At 38.7% G+C, this 19351-nt stretch overlaps 1 protein-coding gene across 3 annotated transcripts; it reads left to right on the forward strand.

The window, feature by feature from the left end:
- The first annotated feature begins 311 nt into the window (after positions 1 to 311).
- Positions 312 to 18837, forward strand: LOC122550787 (testis-expressed protein 26-like). Of its 3 annotated transcripts, none has more exons than XR_006311944.1 (9): positions 312 to 396; positions 2614 to 2793; positions 2918 to 3080; positions 5129 to 5213; positions 6739 to 6901; positions 8589 to 8745; positions 12587 to 12763; positions 14993 to 15241; positions 15596 to 15677. XR_006311944.1 is itself a non-coding variant. In XM_043692041.1 (9 exons), the coding sequence occupies exons 2-9, from the start codon at positions 2737 to 2739 to the stop codon at positions 18239 to 18241; spliced, it is 1023 nt and encodes a 340-aa protein (XP_043547976.1). In that variant the 5' UTR covers positions 312 to 396; positions 2614 to 2736; the 3' UTR covers positions 18242 to 18837. The 3 variants fall into 3 exon arrangements, 2 of the variants coding, with proteins under 2 accessions (XP_043547976.1, XP_043547977.1); XM_043692041.1 differs by lacking the exon at positions 14993 to 15241 and adding an exon at positions 18183 to 18837 and having other exon boundaries at positions 15596 to 15757; XM_043692042.1 differs by lacking the exon at positions 14993 to 15241 and adding an exon at positions 18183 to 18837 and having other exon boundaries at positions 313 to 355; positions 15596 to 15757.
- The last annotated feature ends 514 nt before the right edge of the window (positions 18838 to 19351 follow it).

Raw genomic sequence — 19351 nt, forward strand, 5'->3', positions numbered from 1 at the left:
GACAAATTATAATAATTAAACAAATGAGCACCATTTATTGCAGAAACAAACACTAAAGTGGTTATCATGATCCAATGAGCATGAGTCAATATGAACCCAAGCCAGGAAACCTTTTTAGTCACTTTTTTTTATTAAGTACTAATTGCAGCGCCAAATAAATCCTATTCTTGTAAACAAGATTCAGTGTGGGGCAGGTATGTGCAAGTCAGGGAAAGAGGTAATGGAATTGCAAGCCACTTACATTGCATAATTTTCTTATGCTCCTTTAATGTGGTAATACTAAGGACAGGTTCTTAATTATGAAACACTGGAGAAAAGGTCCCAGCTTGAGGAGTGGCTGGCAATGAATATTAAGGTAAATGCAGAGCAGTATTATCCAACCAGCCATTCCTTGCTGTAAGTACAGATCATAAACTAATGTTAAGTACAAAATGCATTATTATTGCATTTGTTAATAATTTGTTGATGTAGGACTTGTAAATAACTTGTAAATAAAGGACTAAAATCTGATTTTATGCTTTAAACCAATTTTAGTCAAGTATCACCTTGTTGTGAGGGGAAGGTGTGGAGTTGTTTGAACTTGGCGAATAGCTCAAGGAAGATTAGTTGTGAAAGGGGTGTGGTGGGAGTTTGGGGCTGAAGTCCTGGAGGCAGAGAATAGGGAATGAATTGTAGAAAAACTAGTATCTGTAAAAGCATGGTAACACGTCATACTTTTGCTATATTTCTCACACTCAAGCTCCATCTATCTGTCACTCCCTCCAAACACACCATCTCACAGCTTTTCCCTCTGCTCTTTCCCTTCACTTCATTTGTTGTCTGTCTTAATTTCTCTCTTGTTTGCTTTACTCCCTATTTTTCTCTTTTTATTTTTAGCTTCTCTCTATCAGTTTTCATCAACCCCTTTTCGCAACATTTTCTCTCTATTGTTTCCTATTTGACATTTCCAAAGGTGGGAGGGATTGCTCAGGCAATATACCAGTGCATCAGGGAGTAGGTAGCATGAGGAAGACAATTACTCAAATGCAATCTGAGTAGTTTTGGGAAAAATACAGAGTGGAGATAATCGCCATCACAGGCCGCTCTTGAGGATGTGGTGCATCAATCACAATGCCCCTTATTGATGTCCTTGCATTGTCTTGAGGACACACTACTAACTCTGAGAATATCTAATATGATAACAGTTTAATGGGGAATTTCACCAGTGCATGCAGAACGTCAACAAAGGAGTCAGCATTCTGATAAAATTAGCTCTTAAAATATTGCAGAATAATTTGAAATGCACTTGAGCCACTATAGATATGACTGAGCAGAAAGCACAATGTTCACATATCGCTCATGTCTGACATGCAATTTAGTTTCTCCCTTTTCTAACTGTTGTTTTACCCCATTTGGAATATGGCATACACTTCTGATTGCCATATTATAAAAGGGATATCGAGAAGCTGGACAAGAAATAAAAAAAATCAAAGATAATATCAGAGCTGTGAGGCTATACCTGTCAGAGAAGAACAAATAGGTTGTGTTTGCTTTCTCTTGAAAAGAGAAGGTTGTTGGTGAATTTATGGACTCTGAAAATTCTGAAAATCTTTGCTGGTGTGGATACAGAAGAAGGAATGTTACTATTTATGGGGAAGAGCAAACTTAAAGGTCATCAGTGGAAAATAGTGACCAAGAAATCAAATAGTGCATTCACAACAAACATTTTCAGCCATCGAGCAATAACAATATGAAATTCATCATTCTCTGGCAATTTTATTCTATTCATTCATGGGACTTGGGTATCAGTGGCTTTGCCAGCATTTATTGCCTAGCTCAAATTACCCTTGAACAGCCGGGCTTGCTAGAACACTTTAAGTTAAAGTGGATAGTATCCATGCATTTAAGGAACATTAGATAAGCAAATGCAGGAGAAAGGAATATAAGGCTATGCTGATAGAGTTAGTTAGGAAAGTTGGGAGGTGGCCTAAGCAACATATAGACAGTGGCATAGACTGTTTGTACTGAATGTCCTGTTTTTATGCCGGATATTCAATGTATGAGTATGTCTGCCACAGTACTTTGATATTCAAGGGGAAGGCACAGTAGTTGCAAACTGGATAACATGTTTTTATCTGTGGAGAGCATCTCCTTTTGAAAAGTCAGTCCCCATTCAATTACAAATCTACACAAGTTAGCTTCTGATGAGATGATTGGCTCAGGTGCTGAAATAACATAGGCATTTCCAAAATTTTCTAATTATTCAATACTTTTGTGTTGGCCATTGTTGCGTATATTTTGCTAACAAGCCAACAACATGCATTCCTTTTCTGATTGTGGGTCAAGTTGACAGTAGACTAAAGCGGCAGAATTTAATATAATTGCCTAATGAAATACAGAGGCCTCAAGCTGAAGATCTGTGGCTTGGGATATCTTTAAATGTGGCTTGTACCAAAATGAGTGATTTTAGGTACAAATCAGTGAGATGTGATGGGCCTGTACGATACATCAGTATTGTATTCCAAGCAGATACAATGCCATTCTGAAGCTGCAGAACACTAAAGCTTTAAATCTACCATTTGAAATGTAATCTTCATACTTCCTTTTGTCAGCTGTTTGTTTACTCTACACTAGGCAACCACACTGTGCCCCTTGGTAACAGAAGCACAACTTCTTCCGGCTGCTATCAAAAGCTCAAACAGATTAATTTCTACGCAGTAAACTAGAGGTGACGACACTATTAACTTATTGAATGACATGGATCTGATTCTAACATCATATGTGAAGAAACTACCTGATCCCAATGCTGTCCAGGTAAACTCAAAATCTAAGTGATTATACGTTTTAGCAGTTCCTGAAAGAACACCTCTAATTGGGTTTTGTAAATGTGATTTTCCTCACCCATTTTAATACTGCTATTCAAACTCCCTTTCCCAAGCATTCACGATACTGTCGAGAAGTGAAGAATGATCACAGAAAAGCAAAGAAAAACAAAGAGCCAGCCATTCCTCAAAAGGTTACCAAGATACCAAAGAAGGCTAAAGAGTGTAAAAAGTGTGGAAAAAGAAAAGCAGACCACAGAAAATCTGATCTTTGCCGAGGTAAGTGGAATAAATAAAGTAAAACTGTTCTTTATGCTGTAGCCAGTCATCATTGCGAACCTGCTATGCAGCAATAATTTTGAAAATGAACTGCAAGTGAAAAGTATTTCAAAGATGGCAGCCATGGGATTTACAGGCTTTAGAGATGTCAAAAACAGACTCAGATGTGTCCACTGTGGTAAGTGATATACGCTTGCATGTTCTAATTTTTGGGTGACTGACTGCCCTGTATTTAAAGGGCTTATCTCTTATTTTGATTATTTGCCCTGTGTCCCTTTTGTATCTTTTACTAGAGCTGTCTGTGGGAGACTAATGCTGGGAGTGTGAGTATGTTCGCATGATGATAATGATGCTGTGATTCAATATGTTGTAACTTTATGTTGATTTCTGAGATGCCTCCACATCCCCTTCACCTATTATGGTTTCAAACTACCCCTTCCCATGCTCCTTCATGTTGAATCCACACTCCTGAGCTCTCACACTTACCATCCCCTCTACCCCTGTTCTCATAGTAACCAGTACCTCCCGAATCCCCTGCTAACAGTAACCAGTACCTCTCCCCATGTTCTCACAGTCCCTGGCATCTTCTCACCCCCTACCTCTCACAGTCATTAGCAGCTTCACCCAACCGCTAAGCCCAGTTGTAACATCTTATTTGATTTCACAGGGGTCAGTTACTCTGTATGATCTGGATGCCAGATTAGGACAAGCACCAAAAAATGTATCCAGAAATGATATTTGGACGAAGCATTAAAGACCCAATGTTCATTTGAAAACCCCTTTGTAAACTCCTGTAGTCAGTATTGAATAGAACCAACTGAATTAAGAGAAGCAGGTGGCTAACCAGCTGTCCTTAACCTGCAAGCTCTATTGAAAAGATGGTTTTATCAAGAAAACATACCTGGAATTTTGAGCCTGGAGGAGCAAGCTTCTGGCCACATTTCACATATCAAACACTGTATTCCTCCCACCATCACCTTTATCCCTTCAATTAGATTAGATTAGTTACTGTGTGGAAACAGGCCCTTTGGCCCAACAAGTCCACACCGACCCGCCGAAGCACAACCCACCCAGACTCATTCCCCTACATTTACCCCTTCACCTAAGACTACGGGCAATCTAGCATGGCCAATTCACCTAACCTGCACATTTTTGGACTGTGGGAGGAAAGCGGAGCACCCAGAGGAAACCCACGCAGACACGGGGAGAATGTGCAAACTCCATACAGTCAGTTGTTTCCATCCTTTTCATATAATTATTTGTGCCCATTTCTGGAACAATGCCTCTGTCCTTATCCCAAATACAAGCTCCCTTCTTTCTCAGTTGCTGCCTTATACTGTCAAGGATCACAAACGCCCTCCCACTTAAACATAATTTCCTCCCATTTCTATAATACCAACCCCCTCCCCACTCCTGAACATTACATTCCTCCCTGTTCTGATCAATATCCTTCTGTCTCTTAATACTGTCATCCCCTATCTCTCAATCTCACTATCCCCTCCTTTCATCCGTCAGTCACTATCCTCTTCTCTCCCTCACCATCTCCTTCTTCTGAATTTAATAGTCGCAGGAGAAGGCCCAGCATCTGAATAACGTTTCTGAGTAATAATTGCTGACCTTCCTAGCATTACCCACATCTGAAGACCAAATGGAGGAGTAAGGGGCTAAGAAGATTATTTCGAAGCAGAATATTTTCATTGGAATGGTTAAGTCAGAGACCAGTGGAATTTTTAAGGGAAGAGTAGGTAATTAATTGAAATGGATGGAAATGTAAGGGAATGGGAGAGAGATGATTTTATATTGCAGCTGGAAAATTAAGACACAAACATATTTAGGTGAATAACATTTTGTTTTAATGCAAATATTTCTGGCTCTGTGTCTATAAAAATCTGTCCTGAACTGAGGATCCCAGAATAAGCCAAATTCAATTTGATAGGTACTCAATAACTATATTTGTGGATCTTTCTTTACATTTTCTTCTCCAATAATCTTTTGTATTTTACACTGAAAAAATGTTCACCATGAACTCAGGTTATCTGCCTTTCTAGGGAGGTCTCCAGACTTTGATCCATATCAAACAACATTCCAGCGTGAATTTGTCTATCGACCAATTCCTTTGCCTGAAGCTATCCGGTGAGTCTGAATAAAATAAAGGAGTGATTTAAGCTATTAAAGCTCCAAAATGTCTGGTGAGGTTAGTTAATGACTGAAACCAACAGTGAGTAGACTTACCTTATTAAACAAAGCGCAGCACTGAGGCACAAGGTGTTAATAATCATAAGTTGAAAATCTTGATCAAAGAGAAATATTTTAAGGAGTATTTTAAAGTAGGAATGTGAGTTAAGGAGCTATGGATGTGTAGGAAGCATATTCCAGAGCTAGAGTCCAAGCAACTGAAGGCATAGTCATTAATGGTGAAGTATTTAAAATCAGGATACACAAGAGGCCAGAATTAAAGGAACTCAGATATCACAGATAATTTGTGGGGTTGGAGGAGTTTATAGAGAATGATGAGGCCATGGAGGGATTTGAAATCAATGAAAATTTTAAGATCAAGCTATGTTTTGACCAAGAGCCAATGCAGATCAATGAACATGATCAATGAGCAGTTGGGTAATCAAGGAATAGGATTGAGTGCATTACGACATAGGCAGCAGCGTTCTGATTGATCTGTTGTTTGTTTAGAGATATAGAATATAAGAGACGTGTGTCGAATCACTCAAGCTAGAGGTAATGACAGCACGAAAGGAGGTTTCAACTGTAGCTGAACAGAGGCAGGTGAAGTCAGCCATATTTCAAAAGTGGGAATAGACAATCTTAGCAATGGCACAAATATGTGATCAGAGGCCTTCTCAGGGGCAAACATCACACCATATTGTGAACAAATCAACTTAATCTCAGATCATTCCAAGGGAGAGAGATGGAGTTTATAGTTAGGATTGGAGTTTGAAGTGGGAATGAAAACTGTTGCTTCAATCTTCACAATATTTAATTGGCAAACTACTTTGCTCATCTAGTACTGGTTGCCAGGTAAGAAGTCTGATAACTTAGCAATAAATCAATGCATTAATGCGCTTGTTAAACAATTTCTTTCAATTGTCTGATTTGAGCATGTCATTTAAATTTTATTTGCTGAATAGTCTTTCCTGGTGTACTCTATTCTATCCAGACTAACAAACAAAGTTTGCTGTTCTTGTCCATCTTGCTCATACTTAAATGTCATAGCATCCTCATCCAGTGAGAAATTCCATTTGTACAAACTGCTATTAGTTTCACGCAAACAATTCATTTAATCTAATGTAATATGTTTGCCAAAAAACATTCAGAGAAACAGTTTCTGAGAATATGAAGTTAAACGTTCGAGAATCTTTTCCATCATCAGGCAAATTTCTTTCTGACTATTCACAATGCACAAAATATGAAGACTTTTAACTAAAAGTCAGCAGGTGGAAAAAGGTCCATGATAGGGGAAGAAGATTGTATACATTATGGCATGGGCTGCAGTGATGATCTCCAGTTTGTTTAGAGGTGTGGAATATGAAATACAGCCATCAGTATATTAACCATGATAGATATTCGAAGTTTTGGAGATCTGACTCCAGTCCTTTCAGTGTGCATGGTATTTACTAGTTCCTCTTTTTTTTGTTCCCTTCTCCAGTCCAGGATCATCAAATGGGTTTACTTTCCCATTTCAACTCCATGAACCTATTGGTGACACTGTATACAGTAATAATTATTCCTGGAAACATGGATTAAACCAACAGCCCATACGACATGGAACATCATCAGGAAGCAAAACAGAAACTATTCCACAATGTCCAGTAAGTAATATTGATAGATACTGCTCATGACAAACTTTACAAATATTTTGTGGAGCAAAAAGAGGCCATTTGACTCATTGTGCCTGCACGGCTCTTTGAATGATCACCATCATCTACTTTATCCTCATACATTATTTTTATCCACATAATGTCCAAGGTCCTCTTGAATGCTTCAATTGAACCTGCCTCCACCACATTTCCAGGATATGCATTCCACTCTATACTCAATCAGTGAAAAAGTTTTTCTCATATCACTCTTACTTTTTTTGCAAAGCTCTCAAAATCTATGCCCTCTTATTCTTGTTCCATGTACTGGTGGGAATAGCTTCTCCCTATCTACTCCACCCAGTGTGCTCATGATTTTGAAAACCCCTGTCAGATTTCCTTTTAGCCTTCTTCTCTCCAGTCCTGCTTCTTCAACCTATCCTCATAAGTGAAGTTTGTCATCCTTGGAATCATTCTTTTAAATCACTTCTGCACACTCTGCAATATGTTCACATCCTTCCAATAATGTGGAAACTACAATTGTACACAATCCTTCAGCTAAGGTCCAACTGTCTTACACAAGTTTATCATCACCTCCTTGCTTTTGTATATGTCACTAATAAAGGCAGAGGAAATTGTGTGCTTTATTGCTCTTTCCAGCTGTCTTGCACATATACATCAAGGATTGCTGCACCTGTACCCTCCCTCCTTAGAATTGAACCCTACATTTAAATAGTCTTTCAATGTTTTTTTACAATCTGAACGCACCACTTCACACTCTCTGCTTTGAAATTCATCTGTCACCTATCCAGCACGCCATCACCTTTTTATTGAATTCTATACTGTCCTTCTCACAGTTTACAATTCTTTCAAGTCTCATGTCATCTTTAAGTTTTGAAATTGTCCCCTGCACACCAAGATCCAAATCATTAATACATATCAGGACAAACAAGGGACCCAGTACTGACCACTGGGGAATTCTGCTACATGGTTTCCTCCAGCCCAAAACATATCCATTAACCATTACTCTCTATTTCTCTTTACACAGCCAATTTTGTTCCCTTTTTGCTACTGACCTTTTACTCCATGACTCTAACTCACCTCACCAGTCTGTTGTGTGACACTGTAGTGCCTTCAGAAAATCTACGTACATCACATCAACAGCCTCACCCTCATTGAGCCTTTCTGTTACCCCTTCAAAAAGCTCCTGCAAATTAATCAAGCACAAATTCTCATCTGAAATCCATAGAACTCTACCTAAACAATCCAACTTTTTCATGTAACTACTAATTCAATGCCAAATAACTGTCTGCAGAAGCTTCATCACCTCTGAAGTTAAATGCATTGGTCTATAATTGCTGAGTTTATATTCACAATCTTTCTTGAACGCGAGGTTTGCAAATTTCCAGTTTTCAGGCACCTCCCCTATGTTTAGGAAACACTGAAAGTTAATGGCTGTATTCTTTCAATTTCCCTTCTCATTTCTTTCAAAATCCTTGGATGTTTCTTATCTGGTCCCAATGCCTTGTCAACCTGAAGCACCAATGTTCATGGCAACACTTATTTCCTATCACTTTTCCATCCTCTGTCACCATGGCCTGGGTAGCATCTGCATCTTTGGTAAAGACTTTGTAGGTATTTTAAATGTTGACATAACCACGTTATGCTGTACTCTCATTTTTGATAAATTGTTCTGTTACAGTGTTCGTTGCTATTTAAACTACTCATGAAGGATCCAGAGACCTTTGATAGAGTAAAAGCATATTTTGTGAAATCATTGTCTTCTGAAGATATGGGCAGGTTAAATGCATGTCAATATGATACAATATATAGGCAAGATTACCTGGGAATCCAACAAGGTAGGAGCTCATTAAACACGCATAATTACGGTATTCAAGTTTATAGATGAATTGAAAAGATATAAGACACCCTTTTCTGATATGCCATGTTTCATTAGACCAATATATAATTAATGGAAGATAGATCTTGAACATAAAGTTCTAACTTGATGTGAACTGTGAGAAATATCACAAGGAGCAGCAGATGGAAGCTATTTTAATAGGACAACATTTGGCAGTGCCAAATGAGGAGTAGAGTAATTGTAAACTGAACAGATTAGTGACAAGACTAACATTGGGTATGACTTATATTTTAGTCGTATTCACAAATACAAGTACCAACAGTTATTCAGGCCGATTAGCTCATCCATGAGCAGAATATTATTCCCTCTGCATCATTTTACTTTCTGAGTGATTTCAGACTTTTTAGTAATGATGATTGATTCAGTAATTCTGCTGGGTGACAAGGTTGTGAGACCCAAGGATCATGTGGGTGTACAGCAGGGAGGAGAGAGGAAAGGTAAAATTCCTCATTAACCTTTAGATCTCTTCACTGTGTCCCCATGATATCTGAAAATCATCCATTCAGCACAGGATTTCAATGATAGTTCTTTTGGTAGTGTTTTGGGGTGTCTGTTCATCTGATTGCAGTGTTGTAGTATTGGGAAAAGATGGGTGAAATGGCCTTATCTGCCAGGTTACATTGAGTATGTATCAACTGCAACCAAGAATCTAGTCCACATCAGCGATTTGATACATGTCTCCACTTCCCTCTTTTCAAGAAATGAGCATTCCTCAATAGTAATGAAAAATGATATCTAACATTTTTACATCCACAATTTTCAGGACTGTGTATGTTAGGTGCATTAGTCAGGGGCAAAATGTGGGATAATAGGGTAGGGGAATGGGTCTTTGTGGTCTTCAGAGGGTCAGTGTGGACTTGTTGGGCCAAAGGGCCTGTTTCCACGCTGCACGGATTCGAAAAGAACTCTCACACTGTTAACTAAGCATGACTTGGAGATGGCGGTGTTGGACCAGGGTGTACAAAGTTAAAAACCACACAACACCAGGTTATAGTCCAACAGGTTTAATTGGAAGCACACTAGCTTTCGGAGCTCAATTGTGCCCTCCACTACCACCTGATGAACGAGAGTCATTCCGAAAGCTAGTGTGCTTCCAATTAAACCTGTTGGACTAAAACCTGGTGTTGTGTGATTTTTAACACTGTTAACTAAGCCTTCCATGAAGAGATGCATCTGACAGCAATACTCATCAGCCAATGGTAATATAGCTCAGAGTGACTCGGGCTCAGTTCTTGTGTCGACAAAGACCTGTATGTACACTGAGCCCTTCCCTCCACAATGTTGTATGGCACTACTACCATGCTGAATGGGCTAGATTCAGAGCAGATTTATCAACCCGTGCTGGGCATCCATGAGGTACTGTGGTGCATCAGCAACAGAAAAAGCCTTTCTACGATGTGCAATATCATGACAGATCCTCCACTGTGCCATTACTATCAAGCTGAGGAATTAACCTTGGTTCAATGAAGAATGCAGGAAGGCACCCTGGGAGTAGTACAAGGCATGCCTAAAATAAGATGTCAAGCACTTAAACTAACTGAGCTACTTGTATCAAACAGTGAAAGCAGCATGCGACAGAGAGCTAATTACTCCACAGCCAAGAGATCAGCATGGAGCTCTGCAGTTCTGCCACATCTAGTTGTGATTTTCTTTTCATTCATTCATGGGATGTGAGCTTTGCTGACTAGGTCAGCGTTTATTACCTATACCTATTGCCCTATGAAGGCGGAGGTGAGTAATCATTTTGAACTGCTGCAGTCATTGGTGTATGAAGCCATCAGGAAGGGAGTTTCAGAATTTTGAACCACTGACATGAAAGAGCAACAAAACAGTCTGAATGGTATAAAATTTAGAGAGGAATTTGACAGTGTTTGCATGCATCTATTTCCCTTGTCCTTTTAGGTGGTAGAGGTCATGGATTTGGAAGGTGAGTTAGAGACACCATGGTGAATTATTGCAGTGCATCTTGTAATTGGTACAGAGTGCTGCAACTGTGCATCAATGGTGAATGTATGGTAATGGGTAGGGTACCAATTACATGGGCTGCTTTCTTTCTAATGGAGAACTTCTTGAATATTATTTGAACTGCATTCATCCAGGCAAGTGTAGAGTATTCCATCTCACCCCTAATATATACCTTGTTATTGGTGCGCTGGGTAAGCAGGAGGTGAGTTACTTGTCATAGAAGTTTGAGCCTTTGATGTGCTGTTGCATTTATATGCTTAATCCAGTTCAGCTTCTGGTCAATGATAACCCCCAGGATGTTGATAGTTTAGGAATCAGTGATCCTAACACCATTGAATGTCAATTTGCAACTAGGTCGTTCTGCTATAATGGCATGCTTCATTACCGCGAATTGGCTATAACGCGATTGATGAACTGCGGACGTTGTTTGGATAACTCAAACTTTCAACTGAATGGGTATAGTGATGTTTTATCAGCGATCTTCTACAGCTCGATTTTCTATAGTGCAAGGTTGCGGAGGAACTGTCGCATTATAGCAGAACGAACTGACCCTCAACCAGAAGTGCTCAGTGAATATTCCAGCTCAACCTTCTCCTGAAGTCTCCAGGATCATAAATGCCATCTGATTCACTCCATATGATATCGAGAAATGACTGAAGACACCATGTACTGCAAATGTCTGCATCTTCCAAGCAGTAATACTGAAGACTTGTATTCCAGAACTAGCCATGTCTCGAGCCAAGCTGTTCTGGTACACTGACATCGACCTGACAATGCAGAAAATTATCCAGGTATGTCCATAAAAAAACAGGTTAAATCCAACCCAGCCCAATCAGCTTACACTTGATCATCAGTAAAGTCATGGACAGTGTCATTGTCAGTGTTATCAAGTGGTACTCATTCAGCAATCTCCTGCTCAATGATGCTCAGTTTGTGTTCCACCAGGCCCACTTAGCTCCTGCCATTTTTATAACATTGAAACGAAAACCACTCAACTCCTGGAAATGAGATCAGAGTGTTCGTCCTTGACATCAAGGGTGCATTTGACAATGTGGCATTAATGACCCCCATCAAAATGAAGTCAATAGATTCAAGGAGAATTACTCGGAGTACCTAGCATGAAGAAGATGGCAGTGCTTGTTGGAGGCTAATCTTCTGAGTCTCAAGACACCTCTGCAGAAGTTCTTCAGCATAATATCCTATGTTTAACTGTCTTCAGCTCCTTAATCAAACACCTTCCTCCATCATAAAGTTAAAAATGAGGATGTTTGCTGATTATTGCAGTGTTTGGTACCATTTGCAAGTCCTCAGATCCTGACATAATCTGTTTCTACATGCATGATCCAGATATCATTTGCACTTGAGTTGATAAGTGAGAGGTAACATTCACACCACTTAATAACTGGGCAATGACCATGTCGGAGAGGAGAGCATTTAATAATCTCCCCATGTAACTCAATAGCATTACCATCACTGGTTTTCTCACTGTGAACATCAGTAATTACTTAAATCTGAAGGAAGTTGATAATGCTGTGGAATCAACAATAACAGGAGGGCTGTCATTCAAATATTAATTAAAGCAGTGATCTATCACAACATCACTGCAACAAAGTTAATTGTACTGTCAGGAGTAATGAAACATTCTTGTGAAAAGTGACAACAATGAAGAGAGAATTTGGGGGGTTAGGAGTGGTGGTAATGGGAGGGCTTCCAAAGTGTGAGTGTAGAAAATGTTAAACTTATATACAAAGATACTGAAGTAGTGAATAAGTGCAGTGCTTTTCCATTTTATTTGTGTCAATTTTTTTTTCAAGCATGCAAGATGAAGTGTCCCCCCTGTCTGCCCATAATACGCAAACCCGGTCAGCCAAAACCGCCTGTCACAGATAACAAACATCACTCGAGAAAACGAGATCAAAAACCTGAGCTTGCTGTCTGCACCACTCGCTATGGCAGCAATAAACACTGGAAAGTTGCAGCAAAAGGTGTAGGTGAGAATGATTAATTACTCTTGTTGATTGTGTCATCTATTTACCGTACCATCATGGTTGAGCAGTCTGTTATTAGGTTCTCTAAGGCACCTTCCTCTCATTCATTGATTTTTTTTCCAAAAAAGCCAGAGGCTGAAATGCCAATGGGAAGACATTGCTTAAAGCTTGGAGTTCATGCAGCAACTAAACCTTCCACCTTCAGGCTTGAGTTAATAGCCAAACTCTCTGGTTTCAGGCTTGACTTAGAGATCATAGTCTTGCTTCTGAATCAGAAGGTCTTGAGATCCAATTCTATCCCATCGACTTGAGCACGGGGTCCAGATTAACACTTTAATGCAATACGAAAGGACTGCTATGCCTGCTTTCAGATGAGATGTTAAACAAAAGCCCAGTCTGCCCTCTCAGGTGGATGTGAAAGATGGACCTTTGATTGTACCTGTCAGACAATATTTAATCCTTAGTTAACTATATATATATATATATATATATATATAAAATCTAGTCAATATCTAAATGCTATTTTTGAAAGCTGGTGTCTCTTAGGCAGTCCCTTAGGTTCAAGGATGCCTTGCTTCCAATCTGGAGGCTGATAAATCTACTGTGCGATCTATTTGGTGGGTGATACATGAAGCATAGGGTAGACAGTTTGTTTAAATCTTTCTCTCTCTGATGTCTAGACTTTGCCTCTGTGTGTTTTCAATGAAGTCTCTGTGTTCAGCGCCTTCCCACATCTAGACTCCATTTAGCCTCTACCATTTGGAGCCCTTACTGAATGAGATAATAAATCACATAAGGAAATATTTAGCTTGCTGTCCTCAGTTATGTGATGTCATCTCTACAATCCCTTGTTCAAATGATTACACAGCCAAGGTGGTGCCAGTTTTCAGGTGGTGACTGTTACCATGATGGCCTTGCTGATGAAACAAAGTGTTGGTTATGACAAATTCATATTCTAGAAATTTCACTAGAAATCTCAAAGGTGAAACAGTTTGTCAGCTCCTGGAATTCAGATTAGGGATTGCTCAAGTTTGGTGTAAAATCTCATCATGGCTTCATGTTTAGGAGCAACCATGCTGGTAGCATGTCAATGTCTTTTTTTATTCATTTATGAGATTGGGGTGTCAATGGCTGGATCAGCATTTGTTTCCCATCCTGAATTGCACTGACGAAGTACTGAACTGCCTTCTTGAGCCATTGCAGTCCATAAGGATTGGGTGGTGGAAAAGTGGTGGAGGTGCTTAGATACACCAAGTGTGCTATTATGAAAGGAGCTCCAGAATTCTAACCAATGGTGAAAGAACATCAATATATTTCTAAGACAGGATAATGTGAGGCTTGAAATAGCACTTTTGAAGGTGGTGCTCTTCCCATGTATTTGTTGTCCTTGTTCTTTTAGATAATAGAAATCTCCAGTTTGGAAGGAGCCATTAAAGGACCCTAGTTACTACAATGCATCTTGAGATGATAGACACTGTTACTACTGTGTGTCAGTGGTGAAGGGAGTAAATGTTTGTGGATTGGGTGCAAACAAACATACCACTTTGTCTTGGATGATGTTGAATTTCTTGAGTGTTATTGGAGCTGTACTCATTCAGGCAAGAGGAGTGATATCCATCACAATCCTGACTTATGCCTTGTAGATGGTGAAGGCAGGAGGTGAGCTACTCACTGCAGGATTCCTAGCCTCTGTCCTGCTCTTATAGTCGTAATATGTATATGATTAGTCCAGATAAGTTTCTAGTCAATTGTAATCGCTAGAATGTTGTCAATGGGGAATTTGTGATGTTAATGTCAAAGGACAATAGTTCGATTCTCTCTTGTTGGATACGACTGGCACAAAGATTCCTTGCGACTTATCAGTTCAAGCCTGGATGTTGTTCAGATCCTGTTGCACATAGACCCTATAACAAATTCCTACAAGCCACCAAATCTATATTACATAGGGATCAGATTGTAACATGAAACCATTGTTATGAGATAAAATAATTTCTCTCTTGCATTGTTAAAGAGGGCAAAGTGTGAGATCTAGGGGTCTTAGTAAGAGAATGAAGTCACAAGACTCTACAGTTTTGAACAAACACCAATAAGCTTGATTATATAATGTTAGAACAGTAACTATAATGCATGTACAACTTGTTGGCTAAAACCCAGAATTAACATGTGGACTATATTGGTAGCACATGCTGTCTTGTTCCTTTTGTTGGCCTTCTCTCTTGGCCTTTCATTTAGGGCTGCAAAATTGATGTCATGGCCTAACTTCCTGAGTTCTCATGGATATACAATGTTCAGACCTGTCACTGTTGGGAATGTTCAGGAACTCCTGATGTTCCAGGTCCTAATTTTGATGAGTGAAGAGGCCTGTGTGCAATTTACTTTTAACACTGGATAGTGTTACACAAACCATCACATGGTCTCGACAAAGTGGGTATTGATCCAAAGGCTCATCCAAGACTGTCGAAGGCCAGACTATTGAATTCGGTGAGCATAAATAGCTTTTGTACAGTACAATTGTGACTACTGTTCAATAGTACTTTATTGACTGTAAATGTTGGAGGATATCCTGTGTTCATGAAAGCTAATATATAAGTCCAAATTCTCCTTCATGTACATCTACCATAAGCACCACAACCAACCTTTGTGGTTCTCCAGATAAGATGACAAGTAATCTGTTACATTTCCTCTGGGTTCAAAGCGATACAACTATTCTAAGATAGAATTAAGATGATATTTATTTAACAAATGTTCCTATCAATGGGATCAGTAATGTAGAAATCCTATGATTTTCCATCTCAAAATGTGTTTCAAATTCTTCCATTTTTTAATTAATTTTAGTGCCCAATCTGACTCAAGCACACATCAAAAACCAAGAATTTGGGAAGCAGCCAACTACATATGAAAGAGAATATGGAAACATCAATATGGATTTTGCTAAAATATTGAAGTCCCTAGAACCTAAAGCAATCCAAAGCTATCTGTCATCGCTTCCAAATAAAGGTATGGCTTTGTTAATTTCTGTGAAAACATTATCAAATTTTATTTCTGTCAATGTGTAGCTGAAGACTAATCACAACAAAATCCAATTCCACAACAATTACGGTTATCTGCACTACAAGAAATAAAAATGAGAAACTCAGGAAGTGTATCAGTTATTGCATCCCGCAGCCTACACTTGGACAAACTGTAGCCTCAATAGAAGAACAAATGTCTGACAATTTTACACCCAAAACCTCCTTGCTAAAGATAAATTGATCAGCAGAGGGCAACTAATTTTAAAAAAAACCAAATGTATGATGATGTTCCATAAAATCCACAAGCCATCTAGGATTCATCATTCCATCAATGATAACCAGACATATAAACACCCATGAAGGGAAGGATCACATTGTGGCCTATCAGACTGTTAATCAACCAGCAGATTCTGCCATCACAAAACACTTTTATCTGAAGAGAAATATGTGAAGTATTTTTGAAAACCTGTGGGCTTCTAAAGCTTGTAAGTAGAAGTCTTGTATATAATAAATCCAGTATCAAATGAGAATGAATTAGCCCAGACCCTCTGGTCTCTGAAAAGTTGGAGACCAGACGTACAACGAGAGATACATGTCGGAATCCATCAGAAGTCCTTTCATGCTGACTCTGTGGGAAGTACCTGGGAAATCTAAACTTTTGACAGACAAGTTCCCTGCTTCCTGAGAAACTCAAAAATGTCTCTGACTTTGAATTAAAATCAAAATTACCCAAAATCTCTTACCTTGACAGTTACCCAGGAAATATTTAATGTAAAGTTCTTTGTCCAGCTTCTGAGTACTGATACAACTAAGCCCCTGATTGCCTCTTTGAAATCCCTCAGACTATCCTCTTTGACCCCACGATCCAACCCGATTTCTCTGACTTCATGACTTCCCCCAACCATATTCTTGATTCTCCCACTCCATTTCACCTAACCAGCTTCCAAACTGACAATCCTTCCTGACTTGACTTGATAACACACTTCGCCTACTTTACTCATGTGTCACCCTGACCACCTACACAAATGACACCCTACCTAGCTACTATCCTTTCCATCAGAAATACAGAGCCTGTTCATCGTTGAAATCAATAAGAGCAGAGTGGCATTGCTGCCCTTTCGAAGATTCACATCAGTATTTTCCAGTTTGTAGTCTCTTGATTAAGATAAACCTAATTTGCAATAAAATAATTTGCTTTGCTGAAGTAATGTGCTGTATATATTGGTAGAAATTTGTGATTTTGTTTTAATTCTGTTGTGTCACTGTATTTGGGTGTGGACACTTATACGTGTTCTCAGCAGCTAAAATGAAATCAGACAGCATCCTTCAAAGTGTCTGTAATATTTTCTGTGTTGATTACAATGCATTATATGAGAGTAGTTCAATGGCATTCCCTTGAATGTTGTTCCCATATTTCAGCTCTTGGCAAATCACAGTGTACCATGGCTCAGGTTAGCAGCATAATAGAGTTAATCATTGAACTTGTGTGAACTCCCACATTGGAGTGAATGCTTCAATGTGTTATTGCACTGTCTCTCTTTGATGCTAACCTTGAATATTTTTGACGATATTATTCTGTTCCTCCCATTTTCTTCCTTTCCTTTTGGAAAATGTTTCATCAAGCTTCATCTATATCTTCAATATTGGAGACGAGCTTATTTAATTGTGAGGTCACCAGAGCTGAACATGATTCTGTCCTTGCCTGACATCAATGTATTCCAGTGTGGATTGGTATTGCCAACTGGGAAAGGGAACTGTGAAGCATATTTTCTTCTCCTAGTCTGAATGGGCCAATTGCTGTGACCCACTGCCATCCTTTCTGATATTGACCAACTCAACACAGATCAGGGACCCTCCTCATCTATAAAATTCAGTATTACCTTACATAATATGCTTGTTTATTGTACTTTGTGGGAGGCAATGACACTGTCATTATTTTTCATTAGTTAGTTAACTAAATTATTACTTTACATTGTCTTGGCATTGTTTGATTATTCCAGTTGGCTTAAAAAAAAGACCAAACTGCACATTTGATTTTTTAAGACCACTTTTCATTAAGGCCCACAACCCCTGAGGATTGATTTCCTCAACAGTTACTTTCCCAGAGAACATACCTATCAAAAAATAAGATTATTTTTGTTTGCTTCCCTTTCCCTGGATACATGTCAATGAAAGACCTGAATTGAGGCCCAAAGACTCATGAACAAAGAGACAAGGTCTTAACAAAGAATTAAGTAAGTGGGTGGTCCTGAGTTGTTTTTGAACACCATTGTCCAGTTTTGACAAATGGGCTGATTCTGCCAGAGACGGTTTAAGCAGAATGTAACTTTAAATGTAAGCACACAAAGCACTCAGCAATCTTGTTTTTAGGAAGCGAATTACAAGGTCCTTGCTTTGTATTTTATTTTCAGACCAAGAAGTGTTGCTGCAATTTTTAGATACTGTAGCTGTCAGGAGCGAGACAAAATGAAGATGGCATTCAAGTTTCTGAGCCAATGCAGTGGCTGAAGGTGATTACCTCAATGAAAAAAACCTTCAAGAAAATGATATCAGAAAACAAGCACAACAGACAGAATAGTGAAATATCACAGTGAAATTATCCAAACACTGTTATTTGTAATTTGTTAAGAATTTGATTCTCTGATTGTTGAAAATAAATAAGTCGATCTTTGAAGGAAAATACTATATACTTTTGCAAAGTATTCATTTCTGTCTTTATCTTCTGTTAATATACACTCAATAAGAGCTTCATAATGGAATGATTTTTCTGTCAGTTTCACCAATGAGCTTTCCTTTTGAGACTTTGAGGAAACTTTAAGGCAAGATCTTTAACTCTTTTCATAATTTAAACGGAGAAAATATTTTCTGCATTGTGTGAAGCTGATTATTGCACTGCACCAGCATTTCACTGTGTTTTTCTATTTCTGTACCTATAAAGCAAGCTAACCAAGTAGTTTCAGTTGATATGCAAAGGCTATTTTCCATATTGGGTTGGGAGAATGTTTCCATATATTTCCCAGAATGTAATTCACTTTGATGACAGTTTATTTATTAAATCTTGGCATGCAACCCTATAACAAGCATGATTTATTTCTTATCAGATTTGCCTACTTAAATAAGCCATGAACAAGACAAAGGTTTTGTTTTGAAAGCCTCATTCATCATATAAGCACATCACTTTTCCAACACAGAATCTGAGTTAATCAGGAATAGGAGTAAATGCAATGCAAAATTATTTATACTCTTAATCTTCTCCAACATATTTGAGTTCAATATTTGATTGGAATGACCTGGTAACTTTCTTTCTTCACAAATGCTGCCAAACCTGCCTAATATTTCCAGAAATTTTTACTTTTATTTCCAATTTCCAGCATATGCAGTACAATTTAAATTTAAATAGGATCTTACAGTCGTAGAGATGTACAGTATGGAAACAGTCCCTCCGGTCCAACTCGTTCATGCTGACCAGATATCCCAACCTAATCTAGTCCCATTTGCCAGAACCTGGCCCATATCCCTCGAAACCCTTCTTATTCATATACCCATCCAGATGCCTTTTAAATGTTGCAATTGTACTAGC

The sequence above is a fragment of the Chiloscyllium plagiosum genome, chromosome 6, assembly GCF_004010195.1.
Source record: "Chiloscyllium plagiosum isolate BGI_BamShark_2017 chromosome 6, ASM401019v2, whole genome shotgun sequence".
Lineage (NCBI taxonomy): Eukaryota > Metazoa > Chordata > Chondrichthyes > Orectolobiformes > Hemiscylliidae > Chiloscyllium > Chiloscyllium plagiosum.